The 22,914-nt window shown below is 38.6% G+C and overlaps 1 protein-coding gene across 3 annotated transcripts in view; it reads right to left on the minus strand.

Annotated features, from left to right (window-relative positions):
* LOC139949759 (solute carrier family 41 member 1-like) overlaps nt 1–22,914 on the minus strand; it is a 43,137-nt gene that overhangs the window by 19,370 nt on the left and 853 nt on the right. Inside the window, exons 2-10 of one of the 3 annotated variants that reach the window (XR_011787570.1) lie at nt 18,110–18,783; nt 16,207–16,314; nt 13,510–13,581; nt 12,639–12,783; nt 11,668–11,814; nt 10,881–11,043; nt 9,769–9,977; nt 8,999–9,147; nt 7,550–7,786 (exon numbers count right to left, since the gene is read on the minus strand). Coding sequence is in view for 2 of the 3 variants with exons in the window: in XM_071948306.1 (XP_071804407.1) it covers nt 7,601–7,786; nt 8,999–9,147; nt 9,769–9,977; nt 10,881–11,043; nt 11,668–11,814; nt 12,639–12,783; nt 13,510–13,581; nt 16,207–16,314; nt 18,110–18,622 (1,692 nt within the window). In the remaining variant the exon portion in view is untranslated. Of the gene's footprint in view, nt 1–2,907; nt 7,787–8,998; nt 9,148–9,768; nt 9,978–10,880; nt 11,044–11,667; nt 11,815–12,638; nt 12,784–13,509; nt 13,582–16,206; nt 16,315–18,109; nt 18,784–22,914 lie in introns of those variants that run through there. The other 2 variants (XM_071948306.1, XM_071948297.1) reach the window with 2 other exon arrangements.

The raw sequence follows: 22,914 nt of genomic DNA on the forward strand, positions 1-22,914 counted from the left end.
TGGGGCCACTTAATCAGCAAATATTGATTAACAATCGTCTGCTGAGCAGAAATGAGCAGGAAACCAGTCACAGATTGAACAAGTGATATGATAGCTTGGCTGGTGATTGCATCTGGAGAACAAACAATTTGATTGGTTATGCAGTATGTGATGTAATACAGGCATGATAGTTGGTCCTTTGCAAGTAGGGACACTTTATTGAGTACAAGCTTTAAGGCTGGTCCACATAATGGTTTCGTCTTACTAAAATATTTCTGACATTTGTACAGATTTTTCTGAGAGCCAAACACTGCAAACAGTTTGATATCAGATTGAAAAATATCAGGCCTGGTAATGCCATACCAGATTCAGGTACTCAGCAGTGATTTACTAGTTTGCAGAGAAAAAACCCCAACCTATCACGAACAACCACAAAAAGTTACAACTGTGACTGCTAACTTTAACCTACCAAACAACAAGAGGTTATATAAATATTCGATTCCGATTGAGAGGAAACCACATGGATATAATCAAGTTACAACCAAACAAAAAGTGAAATATATATTTATTGAGATGAACCGCAAGAGGAAAGCTGAAAAAAAAAACCATTCACCTTCAATGATAACCTAAGTAATTGATTCGACAACTGAGTTCACTAAACCATAGCTGTGTATTGAGATAGTTGCAACAATTTGCAATTTTAGAAGTCATTTTAAGGTCCATGTGCATGCAGGGTACCAGACCGCACATTGTGTTGTGCTTCAAATGGACCAAAAATGGCGCTCAGTAACTGGGAGCAAATTTGAGTGCCCACATTAAAGGGACACGTTGCCTTGGATCGGTCGAGTTGGTCTATAAAAAGCGTTTATAACCAATTGTTATAAAATGCATATGGTTGGACAGATGTTTTAAAAGTAGAATACAATGATCCACACGAATTTGCCTCGAAATTCGCTTGGTTTTCCTTTTACTTTGCAAACTAACACGGTCGGCCATTTATAGGAGTCAAAAATTTGACTCCCATAAATGGCCGACCGTGTTAGTCAACAAGGAAAAAGGAAAACCGTGTAATTTCAAGGCATGTTTGTGTGGATCATTGTATTCTACTTTTACAACATCTTTCTACCCATATGCATTCTATAACAAACGGTCACAAACACTTTTTAAAGACCAACTCGACCGATCCAAGGCAACGTGTTCCTTTAAGTCAACCCGTGATTCACCACTGACCAGCAATAGACATGCGCAGTGACGCACTCACTCAAACTCGTTTTGAAAGTCTTGTCAACCATCATGGAACACGCCATTTGCCTTTCGCTGGAGTGTCACTAGTTCCCCTCTTCGCTTTACACATGTCAGAATGGAACATGCTATTTGGACCAGTGAAGAAACCATTGGCTCCAGGCTCGTTCAATAAAAGTAGTCAACCAATGGTCGACCATCCTGGGTTCGAGTCAAAATAGTCAACCTTTAGTTAACCATGGTGCACACTTGAACTTGTTCCAAATGACCAAACAAAACTTTCTCAGCTCTGCAACATACAACCAACTTGAGACGGAGTTAAACTGAACCTGAATGTACAGTCGGGTTTGGTACGGACACCACGAAAAAAGCTGTTTCACAAAGAAACAACAAAAATATATAATAAAATGCAGACTTGTTTATACAAGTTAGTTTTTATGTTTAAATCTTTTTAGACACAATTTTAAACTGAAAAATAAACACCACACTGACTTAACGTAATGCTTACAGATATGGGGCCACATCACCAGGCAATATTTTCAGGCAACTCCAGATCGCAGCTTCACCTAACTTCAACTGCACAGAATCTTGCTAAGCACAGCGAATCTTGCTTACCAGCCAACAGATCATACTGTTTACATTGTTGTCAAATATTTTCTGCTAAGCAGCTCTATGAATTTGGACCCAGGGCCCAATTTCATAGAGCTCCTCTAAGCAGAAAATATTGCTCAATAATGTTTTGCTTAGCGGAAATGAGCATATCAGTCAAAAATTGTACATGTGACATAGTAGTTTAGCTGGTAACATTATTCTCGTGAGCAGAAAGCTTTTGTGCTGAGCTATTTTTGAGCTTTTAAGCACAAAAAGTAGCTCAGCAGCTGTAATGAAATTGACCACAGGTATGCCTGTTTGAAGCTCCAAACCTTAGATGTACGTTTACTCACAACAGAGCATCAGCTTATGTAGCATGAAATAGAGCCAAAGCAGACACATGCCAGAAGCCTCGATTATGAACCATGCTTTACAAACAACCAACAGCACTGCATGCAGCAGGATTGCTTGGACAGGGTGATCGAGTCTTTTGGGACTTGTCTAATAAATTGCCTAGTGTGACACGGCCCAAATAGATAATATTAGAGTTTTGTTAAAGCATCTTCTATTTCCGGAATATTAATACTTAAAACTAATTTACAGTCCCTTTAAACCTAATAAAGGGTAAGATACATAATTCATTCAGAGAAGAGATAGGCCTAATTAATTTCACTTGTTATAAATAAAAAAAATCGCACAAGTAACATGCGGAAATGTCAACAATAATTTGAGTGGTCACGTTTTTTTAGAAGATAGATTTGGGCACAATCGTGTGTTATTTTTAGATAACAGCAAACAGAAATTTAGTGTTTTGGGTAAAGTTTCCCCCAAATTACAATATTTCTCTGGACACTAGTGGTACCTTGGCATAACAAGTGAATTTCGTTGAAAATCATTCATTCATTTTTCATTTTAGACTATGAACTACATACTAAACCCTTTTTGCTGTTAAAATATTCCCCCTCTGAAATGAAGTCATATTTAAAAAAAACTCTTTCTGAAAACCTTTCTAAAAAAAATGCCACAGCTGATTATGGTTGTTACCACCCAAAAATTAAAGACACTGTGTTCCTCAAAATTGTGCATGATCTATCATTATTTTTTCCTGACTCCCATTTAACAGATTACGCCCAAATTTGTACAGGTTTGTTAATTCATGTGTATGGTTGATAACACAAAACATGAACACTTTCTGTGACTATTTTGTCAGCTCTACCAATAATGGTATCAACCCCTTTGTGAGCTCCATACATTTAATGAACCGGTATGTAATTTAACATCACCAAAAATGGCACATGCAATGGCCGAGTAGCGCATTTGATATGGTGTATGTACATAAGTTACCACAGGTTTAATGCAACTACAGGCTAATGCAACTACACCTAAACGTTCTCGATCTAGTGTAGAATATCTTATATCTCTCACAAAAATATATCTCTTTTGATTTCATCACAAAAATACTTAATTTCATATGTGATGTTACAATTCAAACTCATACATAACAATTTAGTTAAAAAAAAAAAAATAGAATATAACTATAATTAATAATGCCCACATATTATAGAAAATGTAGTTTACTTTTTGATTTCTTTTTAGATAGTAACCCATTTTGTATGCCAACTTCCCCCTCCCCAACACACACATACAACATGATCCCTCATTTTAATTAACGCCGGATAGTCCACTGGTTTGGTGGCAAGTAACAAAATGCCCTTAGTGAAGTTACCATTCCTGATTCCAATAAAGAGGAGCTCTGAACTCAAATGCAGTTTTTGTGAAAGGCCTGGAACTACATGCAGGCCATGAAGGCCATGTGTCCCTGGTCTTGGCCTTGGTGCCCCTTTAAAAATTTCACGATGACTTTAAGATTTCCAAATGCAAACACCCCTTCGAAAATGAAAATGGCCTTGCCTTTTCAAAGAAGAAATTCCAGGCCAGTTGTTATGCACAATTTTTATCAAGAGTTAGAGAACTTTCGAAAAAGGCGAAAAACTATGCAAAGAAAAGGCTGTCATTGTTTGCCGTACAGGACAATCACATTCCCCAGTTAGATCATGTTGGATTTGATCAGGATTTCCCTGTTACATGAATCCATACATCTCATGTTTTGATGGTAATCAGTTTTCTGTTTACTCTATCTCTCTCTCTAGTCGACCGAGGTTGAAATCATGTTGAGATTTGCCCATCCTTGTCTATCCCTTGATCAGTTCGAAGTACCCTGATGTCCATAGCAACTACAATAGTACCTAGCTTGATTTTGTCTTTCCCTATTTCTCCTTCTATGTTTGGTGATAAGCTGCCAGACAAGTTCTTTGAACACATTTTTGTTAAAGCCCAAGTTTTTTGTCCAATCACCAATTTGCCTTTTCCTACCAAGCTAAGATCATCACAGGAATGTAATTAAATTTAAACCAAGAGATGATCTTTATTCAAATTTCTCTTGAACAGACTGCGAGACAGTAACAAAAACAAGGTATGGAGTTCCATAAGCAGCAGTTCCTGATAAAAAAAGCTACAACCACCCCTCTGGTTAACTTCTCACCGAACAAACACCCTTTAAAACCCTTCTAGAAAACTGGCACTGGACCAATTGAAAGTAAGAGTACACATAATTTCCTGTTCTGTCTTTTCATAGAGGCTCAAAAGATGCCATTAAAATGATTCATACTTCCTTTTGGCTGCAGGGGATCATTCGATTCTAAGTCAAATCAAAAAGCGGACAAAAAGTAAAGTTCGTTCATCCTGTATTCATTAATGATATTTGTGCAAGTCTAGCCAAAAACAATTTCTTTTGTTGAGCTTCAATACCGAAACAGGAAGATTCATTGAAAGTGTTTTCAGGGGGGATACAGTTACATGTTTTTTTCACAGCAGTTGTAACAGTCTTTTTTTTTCGAACGGTCAAATTTTATTGTATGTTGATCCATTTCACTTGACGTCACCGCCCAAGATAAATCTCTGATACACCATTTTCGGATCGGATTCCTGTGCGTTACTGTGCAGTGCACAGTACCACAGGGCCCAATTCTATAGCTAGCGCTGCTAGCGTTGAGCAATCTTTAGTGCTTACTGTAGCAGGCAAATTTGCTAAGGTGTAAGCGTATTTCACAAAAGGCAAATAAATCAGCAGGCCATCTTACACGTTTACGGCACAATGGATTTGCTTTGTGACAACATTAATTTCGTGCAGTAAGCACCAATAGGTTAGAAAGCCTTTTCGTGTGCTTACGGTTAGCAGCCCTATGTTAGCACAAAAACTGCCTCAAGGCAGCTCTGTGCAATTGGGCCCGTATGTTGGCTAGAAATGCATAAAAGCACAACAACAAAATTGTGACTTCCAAAATGGCAGACTTTGAGTGGTCATGTGTAACACCAGTGCAAAAGTTCTAATATAAACACGCAGACATGGACTCTTGCGTTTGACCTCACACGCCCAAAACAGTCCCCACTGTGGTCAATAAAGAGCTATCATTGGCAGAGAAGCGTGCACAGCACGAATACATTTTCTTTGTTTGACATCAAATATAGCGACCAATACAAGAGGCCTATTGAAACATCCATTCTTAAATGAACACCCTGATATTAACAAATATCCCGCTATAAATTTTCTCTGTACATCATCCTCCCAAAAATCTTTACACATAGATCCTTGTAATTTACCAGTCACTTGCAATAGATATATTTTTTCAAAATACTTATTGGTTACCTTCCGTGTATTATACAGTTCCCAACCTTCTTAATTGTCAAAGTATATGATTTTGTTCCCTTCACATGGTGGAAACCAAAATGTTACCTCCATAATGTGAACAAACACCGTCTACCGACACTGTTCTCCACAAAGTAACACATACAATTGCACAAGTTTTCAGCCGGTTCAGTTAGCGTTAAATGAACATAAAATTGAAGGCGTGGAAAGAAGAGCGAAGTTCTAGCGCTAGGAGCCAACCCCCAAAAAGTAAACGCAGAAGCAGAGGGCTCAAGCCAACCCCAAAAAGTAAATGCAGAAGCGGAGGGCTCGAGCCAATCCAAAACAAGAAAACGCAGAAGCGGATGGCTCTTGGATAATGTTAAACTTCAGTCTCATGTCATGCAAACTCATAAAATCAAACAGTATTCTGGTTCTCATTATTGGCTTTATGATTAGTAAAACAATTTGATTGATTTCAATCAAAAGTCTTGCTTTACATGATGGGCCTTCTTTGCAAGTGGAATCTTTGTACGTGTTGTCTAAAAGACAAATAAACTTACAACTTCCTTTATTTCTGTCTATAGTTTCTACTTCGGAAGGCACTTCAATCAGCACAAAGGGACTTTGAGCAACAAAGGATTTCTTTGTTAAACAAAATACTAACCGTTAATACTAATGAACAATCCCCAGTGTTTTTAGTAAGGAAGAAACTCCTAAATACCCCAGAAACCTGTGGTATGTGTGACTAAGGCTGGATTCCAAATGGCAATTGGATTCATATAATTGTTAGTGTTGGCAAAGTGAATTGTATTTTGACATCACTTTGGGAACACTAGGTGGCAGCAGACATGTCAGCTCAGCAAATTTGTTAACAATGGCTAGCTTCCGACAATACTCCTGCAGCTGATTTCACGAAACGCTAGGATTAATCCTGTCTCGAGTTAGGACGAGTGACCTGTCCTACCTTAGGATGGGTTCAATGCGTCCTCTGCTTCGGATAGGGAACTCATCCCAAGTCCTAAAGATTACATGTAATTCTAAGTTAGGAAGAGTTTGGTGTGATCGATGGCTGACATCAGGCATTCTTAAGTCTTCCCCCCCCCCCATTCCGATTGAGACTGATACACATCTTAACGTGAATGAGTGGTAAAACATCTGCTCTAACATGGCAGGGGTCATGGGTTTGAATCCTATGAGGAGATGACTCTTGTATAAAGAGTTTTAGGTGGTTTAAAGGTGTGCAAATATGTTGGGTGTCATGGCCGAGTGGTTTAAAGCATCAAATTCAAGTCCTGGGTGTTAAGTCATAGGACTGTGGGTTCGAATCCAGGTCATGACATTGGTGTCCTTGTGCAAGATGCCTTACTATAATTGCTTCTCTTCACCCAGGGGTATCGTTGGGTAACTGCGAGGGTAGAGGTTGATATTGTGTATGTAAAGGCCACTAGCGCCCAGCAGCCCGAGGCTGTATACTCCCCAAGGAGATGATAGATAAAAGGAATGTTTATTCGCTCAATTCACATTGATACGGTCATTGTAAAACGCGCTATATAAGAACTAGTTATTATCATTATTATTATTATTAAGGCAGTGCACCTTCTTAATTAAATTTTTACAATATTTCCCTTCAAAATGTATATAGTGGTTAAACATTTAATGTATATGATGTCAAACCTTTGCTCTTTATAGACACTAGACACTATTGTTAATTGTCAAAGATCGGTCTTGTTACTTGGTGTATCTCAACACACGCACAAAATAACAAACCCGTGAAAATTTGAGCTCAATTGGTCGTTGGAGTTGTGAGATAATAATGAAAGAAAAAACACCCTTGTTACACAAAGTTGTGTGCTTTCAGATGCTTGATTTCCGAGACCTCAAAATCTAATTCTGAGGTCTCAAATTCAAATTTGTTGGGAAATTGCTTCTTTCTCAAAAACTACGTTACTTCAGAGGGAGCTGTTTCTTACAATGTTTTATACTATCAACAGCTCCTCATTACTCGTTACCAAGTAAGGTTTCATGCTAATAATTATTTTGAGTAATTACCAATAGTGTCCACTGTCTTTAATGTGTAGATGATGTCAAACCTTAAGTTCTCTAATCTCCAACATCGCTGTCTCTGTCTCCAAGCAACCATGTGATGTAGAAGCCCAAGGCAAGTAGAGCAGTGCCCAGGAGATCTCCAACGGCAGTCAGGTAGGGGATGGAGAAGTTATCGGGGTCCATGGACTTCTTCCAGAGGAAATGGACGAGCCAGTTGGCGATAAAAAGGAGTACTCCAACCTGAGATGGGAACGCCAGGCAGTTATAAGGAAGTTAGTTTATTGTTAAGCCCGGTTCATACTTCATGCGATTGTGAATGAGAAGCGAATGTTAACGACGTCACAATTTCGCAATCAATCGTTCGCAGCATTTCAACTCTGCTCAACTAACTGGCGAATACCGCTGTGAAAGGAGAGTTGGACGTCAAATTCGCATCGCATTCGCATTCTCAGGAAGTATGAACCGGGTGTAATGTTCAACAAAACAGACCAAAGAGCACAATTTCATAGAGCTGCTTAGATAAATCTTATTTCTTTATGAAATAAAGCCCAGGGATCCAATTTCATCGGCTCTATACAAATTATGGTTTAACATTTGAGTCCACAGGAAATGTTCAATTACTTTAAGCCTCAAAACTTGTAAATATAATTCTACAAATTATCAGTTAAAGGCAATAATACCTATTGCTATTATCAATATCTATTTGACTAAGCATCATACAAAAAAATATTACACGTAATGCAAACAATACAAAAGAACAGCATGGTTAACAATAAAGGACCTATTGACCCCTTGCCTGGTGCACAGCGCCATAAAATGCGCCTATCCTGTCCCCCATTTTGGGAGTCAAAATTTACCCAAAATGGTGGACATGGTTGACACACATTGTGTGAAGGTGCGTTTCCCATTGTGAAAGTTGTTAATATTAAAAGTATAGTTCTCCCTTGACCAGCTGCGTACTGGATTGCAAAGGAACGAGATAAGCTCGGTCAACAATAGGCCAGTTACAAAATGAGGCATGTTGAAAGGGCATACAAAGGAAAACGGTACACTTGATTCTGGTTCTTTCTCTCCCAATAAAACAGCAATAATACAGAATGACAACGAGCGCGCAATTAAATCCTCTGATAACAGTTTATAAATTCACAAATTAAGACAAGAGGATATAGGGATTTATTACACAGGTCTGGGGTTGTGAGGGTGCATGCAGCCCCATGCATATTTAGGAACACATCACAAAAAAATAATACAAGAAGTAAGAAACACTGTTAATGCACAATAGAATGAACACATCTGCAATATCAATGAAAAGGGAGCCCTCACAAACAAAGGATAATGTGTTATTCATGCTGTTCACCAGTTTTCTACCAGCATTGGTAAATTGTGTAACACAGACAAGTGATCAATCTTAGGTCTCTAAAAAAAACTTATAGAGTATAGAGACTGGCTCACCTGAATGGATGCAACTGTTAGATACATGATGGTCACTCTAATGGTAATGGACGTATGGCCAGCTTTGACAATTGAAATAAAGAAGAGAAAAATCAGCTGCCCTGGAACGACCATCAGGAATAGGACTCGACACGAACGAGCATGCTGGTCTGTAAACAACAACAAAAGGAAGATATTACATTCATTTACTCTGGTAGTGTACATGTGTCATAAGGATGTACTTATCAACAATATTAAATTGGGAAGAAACTTCAAGCAAATAGTATACTTGCGGGTACAACCATGTGTAAATCTCTTTTGAGTGACAGTTGGCTCTTAGAAGAGCCGGTTTGGTCTCGACGTCTCGAGCAGTTAACTCTGCTCGAATACTAATTGGCTCCCACAATCGTTGATTTACACACAAAACTTCCGAGCACTCATAGGGTCCTTAATATAGATGTGTGAAAATGCAAGTATTTTGAGGCCTTCCACCTTCTAACGAATCATGTTTTTACATGGCCATCCTTTACTGCATTCAGTTTAAAAATGTCAAAAGATCAAAGAAGAATGAGAAGGGTCGCTGCTCTATGACTTTTGCACATTGCCATACTTGAGTGTGCTTCGCAAAGAAAGATGCCAAGCAGAATTTTCTGATGAACGACTTCATGAAATTAGGCTCTGGCAGAGGACAATGTATTAATATGTTAAGGTCTGCTGCCCCCTAGCTAGAAAGTCAATGGAAGTGGTATTCCTTTTCAAAGACCATAAAGGTACCTAGACTTCACACTCACCCGAGCCTAAGAATACTTTAATTGGATTAAGGCACAGTCCCTTCCGTCCAGGAGGTAGGGTACCAGGCTTGCCTAGCCTGTGGAGATGTGTTGATATTCTACTGGCCTGGACGGCTACTAGGTTACCGCCTACACCGTTGATGACCGGGCTGAAGACAGCGACACCTGCATTCTGTCTGATGGCAACATCTAGGACTAGGCCACCACAGCTAATCAAATCAAGAAAAAATAACAAGAAATAAGAAAATGAATAACAAAAGGCATCTATTCAAAGCAGACTCATTCGCCTAATCTTAAAAAGCCCTTATTAGATTGTTTTACTAAGTGACACTACATGCTAAAACCAGGCACTTCCTGTCAAACTTGGTTCATCTGTATATGATTTGAGAACTGAGAAGTCAACCGAACATCCGATAAATCTACTCCGCGGTAGTAGAAGAAAGAAAGACAGTTCTCTAAGAACAAACTCTACCTGGAAAGTAGATACATACATGGTGTTACCGCAAACCAAATAGATATTGGTTCTTCTGCTCATCATCAAATAATCGGGAAAATGACACTTCCAATCAGAGCTAATTAGGGCTATAGCGTAAGTATTTCTCAACATATAGAATTTGTATGATATCACAGATTGATATTGTGGCTGAAGTTTCAGTTGTCTTCACCTTTAAATTCATGTCATAATTTCTGTGAAGTGTTTGACTTTATACCATAATGCCCTATATTGGGCGGAGGGTATCCCCCCCCCCCCACCCCACACACACAAATGTTCCCATATTTTAACATTAACTATTTTTTCTCTTGTGCAGCTCATACTTTCATAATTATTCCAAAAATTTTTGAGTGATTGGCAGATAAGAAAATCTATAAATATTGTGGTTTATGGTGTATTGTCTACTTAAAATTATTCAAAAATTTGCAGTCCAACAATCGAATTGCATTCTGAATTTACAATTTTAAAAGACATTCAAATCACACAAAATTAATCACAATCAAACTTTGCCCGAAAAATGTAAAATTTAAAATTCAAATGCCATTTCTACTAAAACAGCTTTGAGCAATATTGCAAACAAATATTAGTATTAATAAATGACATACGAGTATCTACACACCTGCTGATCATCATAGCTATGATGACCGGGCTCCATCCATGATACAGCACCTCATGGGTGTACTTATTGTGATGGGATAAATACACCCATATGGGTATCAACATCAAGAAGAATAAGATTATACAGGGCGCCAGCCAAGGTTGCCGATGATGGTCATCATCACCTGGATGAGTTGAAAAGAGCAATAAACAAATCAAATTATACGTATTTTAAATCGTTGCAATACCTGCTGTTAAAATATAGGATTCAAACTGCCTCTAGCTAATGGGTGATCTCGGTGGTCTAGTTTTAATTTATTTCAATGTTGGCAACAACAAACAAAAGCGTCAAATCCAATTCAAGCATAATACTCTGTTAAGTTCTTACCAACATGCAGAGAAAATTAGTGCTTTTTAAAATTTACCCTGGGACAGACAAGACTAGGACTAGACAAGGACAGACGGACGAGACCAGCCAGATAATTAAGACGTTATAGAGTTATATATAAGAACTAGAGGGCGCACAAGTGATGCTTCGTGCACAAATGCCACGGGACCAATAGATGACAAGCCCGTCATTCTGCACGCGCGTTGAATATGAAATACACGTTTGAGGTTTTTTTATTGAACGCTCACGCGATGCTGTTTGTTCAACTAACAAAATGGCCGCACAATCACACGCTGTGAGATGCCAGTTTTGTAAACTTAGAAAATGGTCGCCTGCGCGCATGCCGAAGCGCGTTTATAGGCCAGTGTGCCCTCTAGTTCTTATATATAACTCTATGATGATAGCTGATAATGCTAGTTACCTATTGCCCTGTAGAGTATACTGGTGATCCAGGAGAGTAAGGCAAGAGTGGTGAGATCTCCGAGGCTAGCTGCTATAGGTGTAGCCACATTGTCTGGATTAATGTGACACTTCTTAGATATCAGAACAACGGCTACCATTATAGTTCCTGAAGAGAGAAGAAGAAAAAAAATATAAATACTGCACAAGCTTTTGAAGATCCCCTGCCAATGTAGTACTTAAACAAGCAGGGGTTGATTTCACAAAGAGTTAGGACTAGTCCTAAGAGATATCAAAATTGTACAGCTAGTCCTAAGTTAGGACTAGTAACTTGAGATAAGACTAGTCCTAACTCTTTGTGAAATCCACCACAGGACTTCTTTGAAGTAGTCTCCCAAATCTATTGCGGAGCAGTAGAGCAAGTACGAAGAGAAGTTCTCAAACCCTTCTCCCAGCAACAGGAGTGTTTTAAAGAGAGCATTAGTATTAAGTGTCTTGCTTAAAGGGTTTGGTTACATTTTGTACAACACGAAACATGTACATAGATTTCCATTAAACATGGCGATTTAAAGATAATGATGGTAGAAAGCTTCCCTTAAAATATTACTTGCAGAGGTGCTGTAGTTTTGAAGAAATGAGTACAAATAAATCCTGAAAATTAGTTTAGCATGTACAAAGGACAACGTGACGCTTCCGAAAAAAAATGCTCTGATATGATTTTTACTACTTTCTCAAAAAAATTATACGACTAATGAAGCTGAAACTTCTATATCTACAGGTAAATTGTCTAACGGTACAACATACATGTACATCTTCATTCATAGCAAATAGGATTCATTTCATGGCCAAAAAGGTGTCAAAAGCCTTAAAGGTCACAACTGTCAAGACAGGGACTGGAACCCAGACTCTGCTGCTCTGAAACGCCTAACCTCGAGTCTGGTGTGCACAAAGACAGCACTATATACCTCTTACATGTACTTGACATATTCTTACCTAGTATGCCACTGGCTAGTGAGGCCGTTACCAGACTGCTAGCACATAGTAGTAAAATGTGATAAATGTTGATCTCTCCGTCGGGTATATATCCCATCAGTGCTGCTGCCATAGATGCTAAGAATCCAACCACAATAGCTTGGCACTGCGTACAAAACACAAATTTAAATTAACATCAAGTAAAAAATAACAGCAGCAGAGGGAACAACAGGGATGCAACTTTTTTTGTATAAAATATTAAGTAACTAACCACAAGGGAAGCTTACCAGGTGTGCATTTTGGCGACCCCAACCAAAGCCCAACTGAGTCAACAAGTCAGTTACCAGTTGGTCTGAACAGCATCGTCACTGCACCTCAAACGGAAACACGCAACCGATGATTAATGTTTCAGGTTGGGGTCGCCAAAACATACTCTGGGTAAACATGTGAACAATTTTGGGCTGAACAAAGAAAAATTTACTAGAGAGGGAATGCAACCCGTGACCTCCAAATTAACAGGTCGGAGATCCACCAACTGAGCTATCTAGCCCTAATGTTGGCCACTTTGTTACAGGGCAATCAAAGCATAGCATGATGAGTGCATGCTCAGTGCACATTATACACAGTGGAATATCCGCGTCTGTTTGCAAGTCTGCCTCAGGAATCCCTTGACATTAAAAATCGGCTATAGAGTATAATTTGTTTTTACCCCTTCAACGGTGCTTTCCCGAGTTCTGTGAAAATAAATCTACAGGCAAATCACGCGGGTGGGATTCCAACCCATGACATTTGCATTGCTAGAGCAGATGTCTTACCACTGAACCACAAGTGGTCAGAGGGAGTCTGAATAACTGTGGTGTTGACGTGAGGAGATATAATGCTTCCCACCTACCTGAGTTAGGGCCATGTTTCCACCTATCATTCGCCATAGCTCCTTGTTATTATCAATGCTGCCAAGGTTAACCTAGGACCATTCAGATCAAGAGAAGACAATTTTTAGGACAACTGTTTTTCTTATCATGCAGGGAACAATTTCGTCAAGCAATTTTTTGTATAAAAAAATTTCTTTGTCAACACTGAATGGTATATTGCGTAGCAAACGGTGATTTCTGAGGAGCAATTAAAACACATTGGTAGCATTTCGCTCTGCTATGCATTTACAAGAAACTGTTCACTGCCATGAGTCATGTTATGTACAAGTAAATAGGTTTCAGAATGGAAATTTTGACATGGCTCCCAAAGGTACTGGAATTTGTCAAAAACTAGTTCCAAAGACAAAGCCGAGGGAACTACTTGTAGATTGTCAACATCCAATACCGACAAACCATGCAACAAACATGTTACACTTGTTTTATTATACCTCAACTGTTTCAGCCTCATACAGCTAGGTCTTTCGAAGAGGGCGATGTTTGAGCTTGTGACTTCATACACTAAAGGTTCTACTAATGGGCAAGTCTTAGAATTTGCAGAGTTAGGCATGGGATACTAGACATTCATATAAATTAAACCCTCTGAAAAGCAATTAACCTTATGATTTCAGTGGATTGAAAACCCACAAGACTTTATAAGTTCTTAGTCCTTGAGATGTTTATGTTACTGAAAAGAAAATGTTGCATCATGTATTGGACTAGGGAGGTTTCGCACGCGAACGGATACGCATATGTTTAGCTATCCGTAACCTACTTACGTGTAGCAAGCAGGATATCAGTGTCATCTGCACATTAGCACTGACCGTATCCGTTTGCATGCGCAACCTCCCTATTTTCTTGGACTTGTCCCGTTATATTTCTGCTGTTAATTTCTATCAGCAAAATTGACAATGAAACAACAAAACAGTATTTACACAACGATGATACGTAGTATCAACAGGCCCAGTCTAAAGTACATAGGCCTAATTGAAATTGTAAGTTATCCATATTTTAATGATGTAGGTTATTTGATATCACAAATGTTGTTTCAGCAAAATTTGTATTCTCATTAGGTCGAAGGTACATGTATTGTATATGTAGATTTAATTCTGATGCCGGTGAAGTATTACAAGTATCAGTTTACGGTATTTGTTCTAATAGTAATGACACCGTTACATCAATAACCCTTTAGCATTAACCCTAAATCTAAGCCCAACTCTATCAATTTATAACACACATCTTGCTTTTTCTGTATTCTGGTTGGCTGAAACATCGTCACATGGGATGAACTAATATAGGCCAGTGATCGCGCGCGTGTTTTGCTGGAACAGTACCAGAGCGGGCACTAGTCTTTGCAAATAGTGCCCGCGGTAACAGCGCGAGATAAAAACCTACATAAAAAAGCTTCTGTTTAGGCCTTTATGAGAAGTGTTGGCTTTACTCATGGGGTTTGTACCTTCAGGTGACAAAATAACTGATAGACAGAAAAATGTACAGTTTTGTGGCATTGCAAAGTCCATGTCATAAAGGGCAAATATGTACAACTGAAAATCAATATCATACTGAGTTTGACTACATACATGTATGTCTGTACCAAATTCTATGGTGTTATTACAATTTAACAAAATGGTTATCAGTTGTTTATGTATCCTTTGAACGCACTGTTGGCTCCAAACTCAAGTGGTTCGAGTTCTGTTAAAACACACAAGATGTTTTGTACAAAATCTGTTCAATGTCAATGAAAAGGATTCAAACATGTACCTTTTGTACGATTGAAGAGGATATCCAATAATCATTTTAGGCTAGTCTCGTAGTAGACAACCAGTTGATTTTGTTTTGGAAGTACTTATGACCTATTCAACTGGCTTTTAATAATGATATTTTAGCGTTCCATTTTCCCCCCCAAGGCTGGCAAGGTAGACTGGGACTGCTGGGCCTAATGTAATGATTGTGTGACTGGCATGAACAGTGGGGCTGATCATGGTGCCCAAATGAAATAATCTTTCAATTTCATGGAAATAAAAACTAACTCTGAGGTAGGCCTCTCCTTGTCGTGGTATTTTGTTATGATGGTATTTCACACATGTATTGTTTTTAATGAAGATGTTGGAACTGTTGGAACAATTTGATCCGATAGCACACTTGACAATTAAGGGGTTGGGTCGTCATGATCAAAACAGACCCACTGGGCTGTACGGAAATATGAACTCTCACCCAGTTATTGCACATGCATACGTTCGCCATAGATACGAAATGAAGGGATGGACCATGCGTGTGGTAACTGGACGAGATACCAGGCCTGCTTTGATAAAACGACAGCCCCTGTGAAGACCGGTTCATACTTACTGCGAATGCAATATGAACTTTGAGTTCACAAATTTGCAACGAACAATTTGCAGCAGTTAAACAATAATAATAATAATAGTAATACCGAAGTCTTATATAATGCACGTACATGTATCTACTAATATTATAAGGTACTCAAGGCACTGAGTATAAACAAACTTACAGAAAGATAGGTTATTGAAGTGATGAATTCTGAGACCCAATTATGTACAGTTGACCTATGCTGAACTCCTGCGAAACATACGCTGCGAAAACAGTCGTGTGACAACAAAATTCGTATAGCATTCGCATTCGTAGGAAGTATGAACCAGGCTTAAAGAGTGAAGGCAACTTACTACAGTGGAGAGTCTTGAAGCAAGGGTCATCTCCAGATTGCCTTTCAAACCAAGAAGAGCAGGCACTAGGATAAAGACCTCAGTGACGGTGGTATACACTGGCCAATGCTGCAAGCAAGAAACCAAAACAAGCCTGAATCAAACTTGATAGACCATAAAGGCTGCAAGAAAAGTGCTTTTAAAAATCCGAGTGCTCAAATTTGCTGAAAATTGTCTAATCGAGGGGGTTCTAAATTTTACATGTTAATGACAGATAAAACCTGTGCACAATTTCATGGCTCTATGTACCACAACGTCCCGTAAAAAGCATGACTCTATGGACCATACATGTGGACTTATGTGGTGGTCCTGTTGAACAAAAAAAATTGAATCTGAGTATTGTTTCTTCCAGAAACGTTTCTCAGATTGTTCATTTCAATTGCGGATTACTCTTCCTGCATGAACATGAAAACTCAAGATTTTCGGTTCTCAAAAAAGCTACACACATTTGACATTTTGGAATAAAATTTTCACACTGGGTTAATTTTATATAATATACCAATCCGGGTGCGCACCAGCGCAATGTTGAGCACGGCGCGCCACTTGCTGTGGTGTCTTCAGTGGCTAGATTGTGCACAAAAAGACACTGCAGTTGTTACTTTTTTCAGTAGAGGGCGCTTCCAATTTTGTGTTCGGATTGGTCTATACATTTATAAAGGATTATTAAAACAATCAATGGTTCAAAAATCAAATGGTGCAATAATCCCTTTAACAACCTTAAAGTCCTGTCAATAAGTATGATGTATTATGTTGAAATTTGCAGGATGTCATAAAGGGTTTGGACTGTTGACCGATCATTGAGGATTCTAATGTAGACTGTTGAGATTGAAGACAATATCCATTAATATTGTACTCTCTTACTTTTTGTATCTCCAATGTGGAAACAAAGGACACAATGAATATATGCAGACAGGACCTTACATACATGATTGAGATACACTATACCCACTGTATGCTTAACAAACTGCACTTTTAAGATGCATATTTTTCAATTAACAAAATGTCACTTATCAGATATCTATTCCTCTGATATTAACTGACATTTAATGACATTTTACCCAACCCTTTACAAATGCAGTATTTTACATAATGTGTAAGGACTTCCCAACCTTCACAAGTGCTCAGCATTGTAAGGTCTCTGGACTGGCATATGGTGTTGAAATACTAAGTAGACATAGACCAGCGTGTTGTGTGAGTACACACAATGATGCAGTGCATGGCCTAGCAGTTTACTACAGCATTGAGTTCAAGTTCTGGTGGTTCAGTCATCGGGGTGTGGGTTTGAATCCCCGTTATGGCATGGCACTTGTGTCCTTGAGCAAGACACTTCACGATAATTGCTTCTCTGAACCATTTCAGGTTTAAATGGTTCAAACATTTATGGGCAAACCCTGATCAGCCAGCCACACAGAAGGCCAGGCTAAAAGCCCTCATTGTGACACAGGGAGAAATGGGATCAAGAGGGGGCAAAGGGAACAATGAGAAAATGATTGTCATATTTTTTAAGGAAAATAATTCCACACCCCCTCTGTACTTTTCATGACAAAACATAATTTGTCTTGCATCCACAGGCCTGAAACTTCACAAAGGCAACGAAGGCAATTGCCTCAATGCCCCATGGTCATTGCCTTGGTGCCCTTGGAATGCTGCAGTAGAAGTTTACAATTTCCTCATAGGGTGCCTCTTACAGAAGAGAAAATGCCTTAGTGCCTATTCTCTTCCAAAAACGACGCATACACGCCTGCAAATGTACCTGAAGACAATTTGTCATCCATGTGGGGGTAACTTCACCTCAAAGCCTGATAATTTATCTACTATAAATTGTTACAATTTTGTTTTCCATTATTAATAACAGTTCATTTACCTGTACCATGTCGAGAACCAATCCTGCACCCACCGTACCGAATCCAGCGATAAGAAACGGCAAGAAAACCTGGAGTGCGATGCTGAATGACGACTCTTCCTTGTGGCCAACCACGCCCACTTCCTCATGCCCCACACTTTCCTCATCTTCCTCTGAATGTCTCCGCAGAAGAGGCACAGTGAAGGAGGTCTCTACCTCCGCCTCATCATCAACACCATCATCAACGATAGCGCCTGCAGTGGCACCTAAACCACCTCCTTGGTCTGTGTCTTTAGGGTGACTAACATCACCATTCCAAACACCATCCTGAATGGATGGTGCACTGTCTTTATTTGGATGAACATCTGCGATGTGATGTTGTCTGGCCTCATCCTTCGTAGAGTTAACCTCAAGCTCAATCTTAGGCACCATGGTTTTGGATCTTGTACTGGAAGCCCTCGCTGGAATTCGTTGTCTTAGCGTTGTACCCTGTTTGTCTTCTCCATTTGTCTCGGACGGTTTGTCAGCATGCATCTTGTGGTCCTGCCAGTGCACCTTAGATATGCACTGTCCTGGCCAAAGTTCTGGAAATGAAAATGCTGTCTTTTAGGTACATTATTATACCTTGTTGCAGACCGTTGTGAAGGGATGGATCAGTGATATGGTGGATGAGAATCAACACAAATACAGATGGACTGGAAGCAAAAAAGAAAGAAAAATGCAAGCCAATGTTACATTGTTTAATTGTTGGTTTTTGAATGGTGACTGAAATTAATAAATTTAAACTGCATTAAAGGCAGTGGACACAATTGGTAATTACTCAAAATAATTATTAGCATAAAACCTTACTTGGTAACGAGTAATGGGAGAGGTTGGTAGTATAAAACTTTGTGAGAAACGGCTCCCTCTGAAATGAAGTAGTTTTCGAGAAAGAAGTAATTTTCCACGAATTTGATTTAGAGACCTCAGATTTAGAATTTGAGGTCTTGAAATCAAGCATCTGAAAGCACACTCCGGGTGACAAGGGTGTTTTTTCTTTCATTATTATCTCGCAACTTTGATGATCGACTGAGTTCAAATTTTCAGAGGTTTGTTATTTTTCGCATATGTTGGGATACAGCAAGTGAGAAGACTGATCTTTGACAATTACCAATAGTGTCCAGTGTCTTTAACCAAATTGCATCCGGAAAGGCAATCCACACTCAATAAATTTTGCCTCATTATAATTCCCACATGAAACATATGTTACCATACAGCAGGCCTGTTATGGGCTATGGTGTCCCTTCAAAAATTTCCCAAAGACTTTCCAATTGAAGTGCCCCTTGCAAAATGAAAATGACCTTCGCAAAAGGAGAAATTCTAGATCTGATACACTGGTGACACAACCATTATGTTTACAGGGTGAATGTAGCTTTCTTGAAATGAATGAAATAATAATAATAGTATCAAAGTGTCATATGGGCAATTCCACGTCATGGACATTACGTTTTGAGACATTTTTAGAACTTTGTTGGTCAGTTAAACACACCAAGTAGCTTTGATTTATAGTTTTGTGCTTGATACTAGTATCTTGTGTCCTAGTAAGTCAAATGATACTATGTATTTGGAAAAGTTCAAATTAATTAAGGAGTCAGAGCACAGCTAACGAGCGTCATGGACATTACGAAAAACGGAAGTGGGTTTTGGGTACAACACACTCAATTCCAAAACTCTGTGAAGTTAAAGTTCAAAATTTTTAGAATACCTTTTTATTTGCTAAACAGGGAAGTAGTTAACATGAACATTGATAATATTTTTAAGAAAACCTGTCAACTTTCTTGTTACACATCTTAATAGAGCGTCATGGACATTACATTTTGGGTTATTTTTAGCGTCATGGACATTACGTCAAACTTGTAAAATGATGCATCATGCTTTTACCCTGAATTTGTAAACCCATGTGCTGCCTTGCTCTTAATATGGGTTTTAAACTATAATGAATGTCCCCATCTTAATGTTTAACCTCTTCCAAACATTTTTAAGAACCAAACCTCCCCCAGAATCTCACTTAAACCCCGCCCCTCGGTAAGTCCCCTTTTTGCACTTTCCGTCCACATCCAACCAGGCTGGCTTCTGCCTTGGAGTAGTTATGATAGACCAGAGATGTAGGTATACATGAAGTAACCTTTTTTTTAATTATCTTTAACATAATTCCCTTTTATGTGTTTCTCACATGGTAATTGTTCATCTTGAGTAATATACTGAACATCTTGCGTCAACATTTTGTGACGACAGTAAATGGAAATTAAACATCAAAGGTTTCTGTAATTTTCAAAGTTGATCTGGATACTGCTATGTTCAAGACTGGGTGAACAATTCCCAGAAGATCAGTTAAAATGAGTTGGGAGGACTTCTTGGGAGGAACAGGCCAAACGTAGTTGCTTCCTTAGCTTTCCAAATACGAGACAGTCATTGAGGTCATCCTCTACACGTTCCACCTAGATTGACATGCAAAACAAGAACGGAGAACAACAAATGAAGGAAAGATTGGCTGCATGGGGCTTTGTTTATCACAATCATGTTTCCATGTTTTGTCTTGTTTTCTCTCTATACTTTTTCTGCCTCTCTACTCAAGTCTTAGCCATTCTGAAATTATGTAAAAATAAAAAATTACTTTATGTATGACGTCTTTGTATCCAAGCTATCCGTAGATGTGTACAAATCTGCATTACGCCTAGGCCTTGAGAAGTTCTTTGATGATAAAGTGTGTTTATAATGTCCTACATTCATCTAAACATGTCTCACTAACAGTTCACATATATTTCAATGTCACTTGAATGTTTTTAGGAAAGAACAGTTCCATGAGAAAACTCACCTGAAAATCTCGTATTTGAGCTGTCAGTTTGTAGAATCTGTGCACGATGTTGCCACTAAACGCGCTGCTAAAAAAGAGCTTGAAGTAAATTTCTGATGAGGTCTATGACAAATGTTCTCTTTGACTAGTCCAGGTTTACCTACAATAGGTCCAATTGATAAATTGTAGCATTTACCTTCAAAAAGGTAAGTTTCATGTGACATGTAATGTCCATGACGTAATGTCCATGACGCTAAATGTAATGTCCATGACGCTCGTTAGCACAGTTGTAATTAATTTTTTATTAATTTTCTTGCATTATAGGATTAGCCCCTAAAAACTAGCTTTGCGTATGAAGTCTCATGAAAATATCTCTTACTGGCTTTAGAATATAAAACTAAACACCATGCAATGTCATGGACATTACATTTCATAATTGGTAATTAAGGGCTAATTAAAACGAGTGGCAGCACCCTGTGAATAAATTTACAATGAAGTTTCTTTAAAATTGTGAATACTTACCACCAGTTATATGTTTTAAGCCAAGAATAATTGAAATATCATCTAAAATGTAACCAGGAGGGCATTTTAGACAATTGTGCCAAACATTTCCCAAAAATCATGAATTTGGCTCAAAAAAAACTTTTTTAATAAACGATGAAAAACATGGAAAACCAAGAAAAAAAAATGAAACAAACATAGATTTGAAATCACTGGGTATCACTCTTTCTTGCTACTTTAAATTTAAATCCACAAATTTGACTTCAATTTTTTGGGCCGAGGACACTTTTTGGTGGAATTGCCCATATAGCGTATGTCTACCAAACAAGGTACTCAAGACGCCTAGATACAAACTTTTAGAAAGATTATTTAGCACCTTTAATCGGTTTACAAGGTGCTACGGCGCATACATGTAGCAGCCAAAGCCAGGAACACTGGGGCGGACCCCGTCTCTTTTTGATAAGTGGACTGGGTTCTTTAACATGAATTACACAACACATGGGACCAACGGCTTTGCGTCCCATCCAAAGGACAAAGCAATGGTTTTAAAAGTGTCTTTCTTAAAGGCAGTGGACACTATTGGTAATTACTCAAAATAATTATCATCATAAAACCTTACTTGATTACGAGTAATGTGGAGAGGTTGATGGTATAAAGCTTTGTGAGAAACAGCTCCCTCTGAAGTGACGTAGTTTTTGAGAAAGAAGTAATTTTCCACGAATTTGATTTCGAGACCTAAAGTTTAGAATTTGAGGTCTCGAAATCAAGCATCAGAAAGCACACAACTTCGTGACACAAGGGTTTTTTCTTCTTTCTTTATCTCGCAAATTCGACGACCGATCGAGCTCAAATTTTCAAAGGTTTGCTATTTTATGCATATGTTGAGATACACTAACTGTGAAGACTAGTCTTTGACAATTACCAATAGTGTCCACTGTCTTTAAGGACACAAGTGTCACGGCTGGATACGCACAATTTGTCCATAGGCCCACTAACAAATGGTCTGTCACAGAGAAAAGATAGAGTAGCCCCACTTTGTGTCCTTTGCCCCATGCTACCGCAATCAATGTGCCCAAATTGTAAAAGCAAGTAGTTCGTCCGGCTGCACTGAGTAAATCAGTCTGGTACCAACTACAATTGACCATTGTTGTGAAGTTGTTGAGGGTGCCCGACAAAACCTGGTTTTCAAGATATTGTTTTGAAAAGTTCACTATCAAAAATCATTTGGGAAAAGTTTCCGTATGGCGCCACCACTTTTTCATTCGATATGAAATAATATAGTATCTAATTTACCTTAACGAGATATCCCTTTTTGTAAAAATTAGTGAAAAAGTGGTGGCGAGGTGCGGAAAGTTATCCATCATTTGTCTTTACCCCAAACGTGTGAAGCTTTTTAGAAAATTCAAGGAGCGACGAGGGTTATCTACAACGAACAAGTACTTCCATTTCAATCGGTAAATTTTATGATCTAGAACAGGGCCTCATTGACATT

Source organism: Asterias amurensis, chromosome 2 (assembly GCF_032118995.1).
Source record: "Asterias amurensis chromosome 2, ASM3211899v1".
NCBI lineage: Eukaryota > Metazoa > Echinodermata > Asteroidea > Forcipulatida > Asteriidae > Asterias > Asterias amurensis.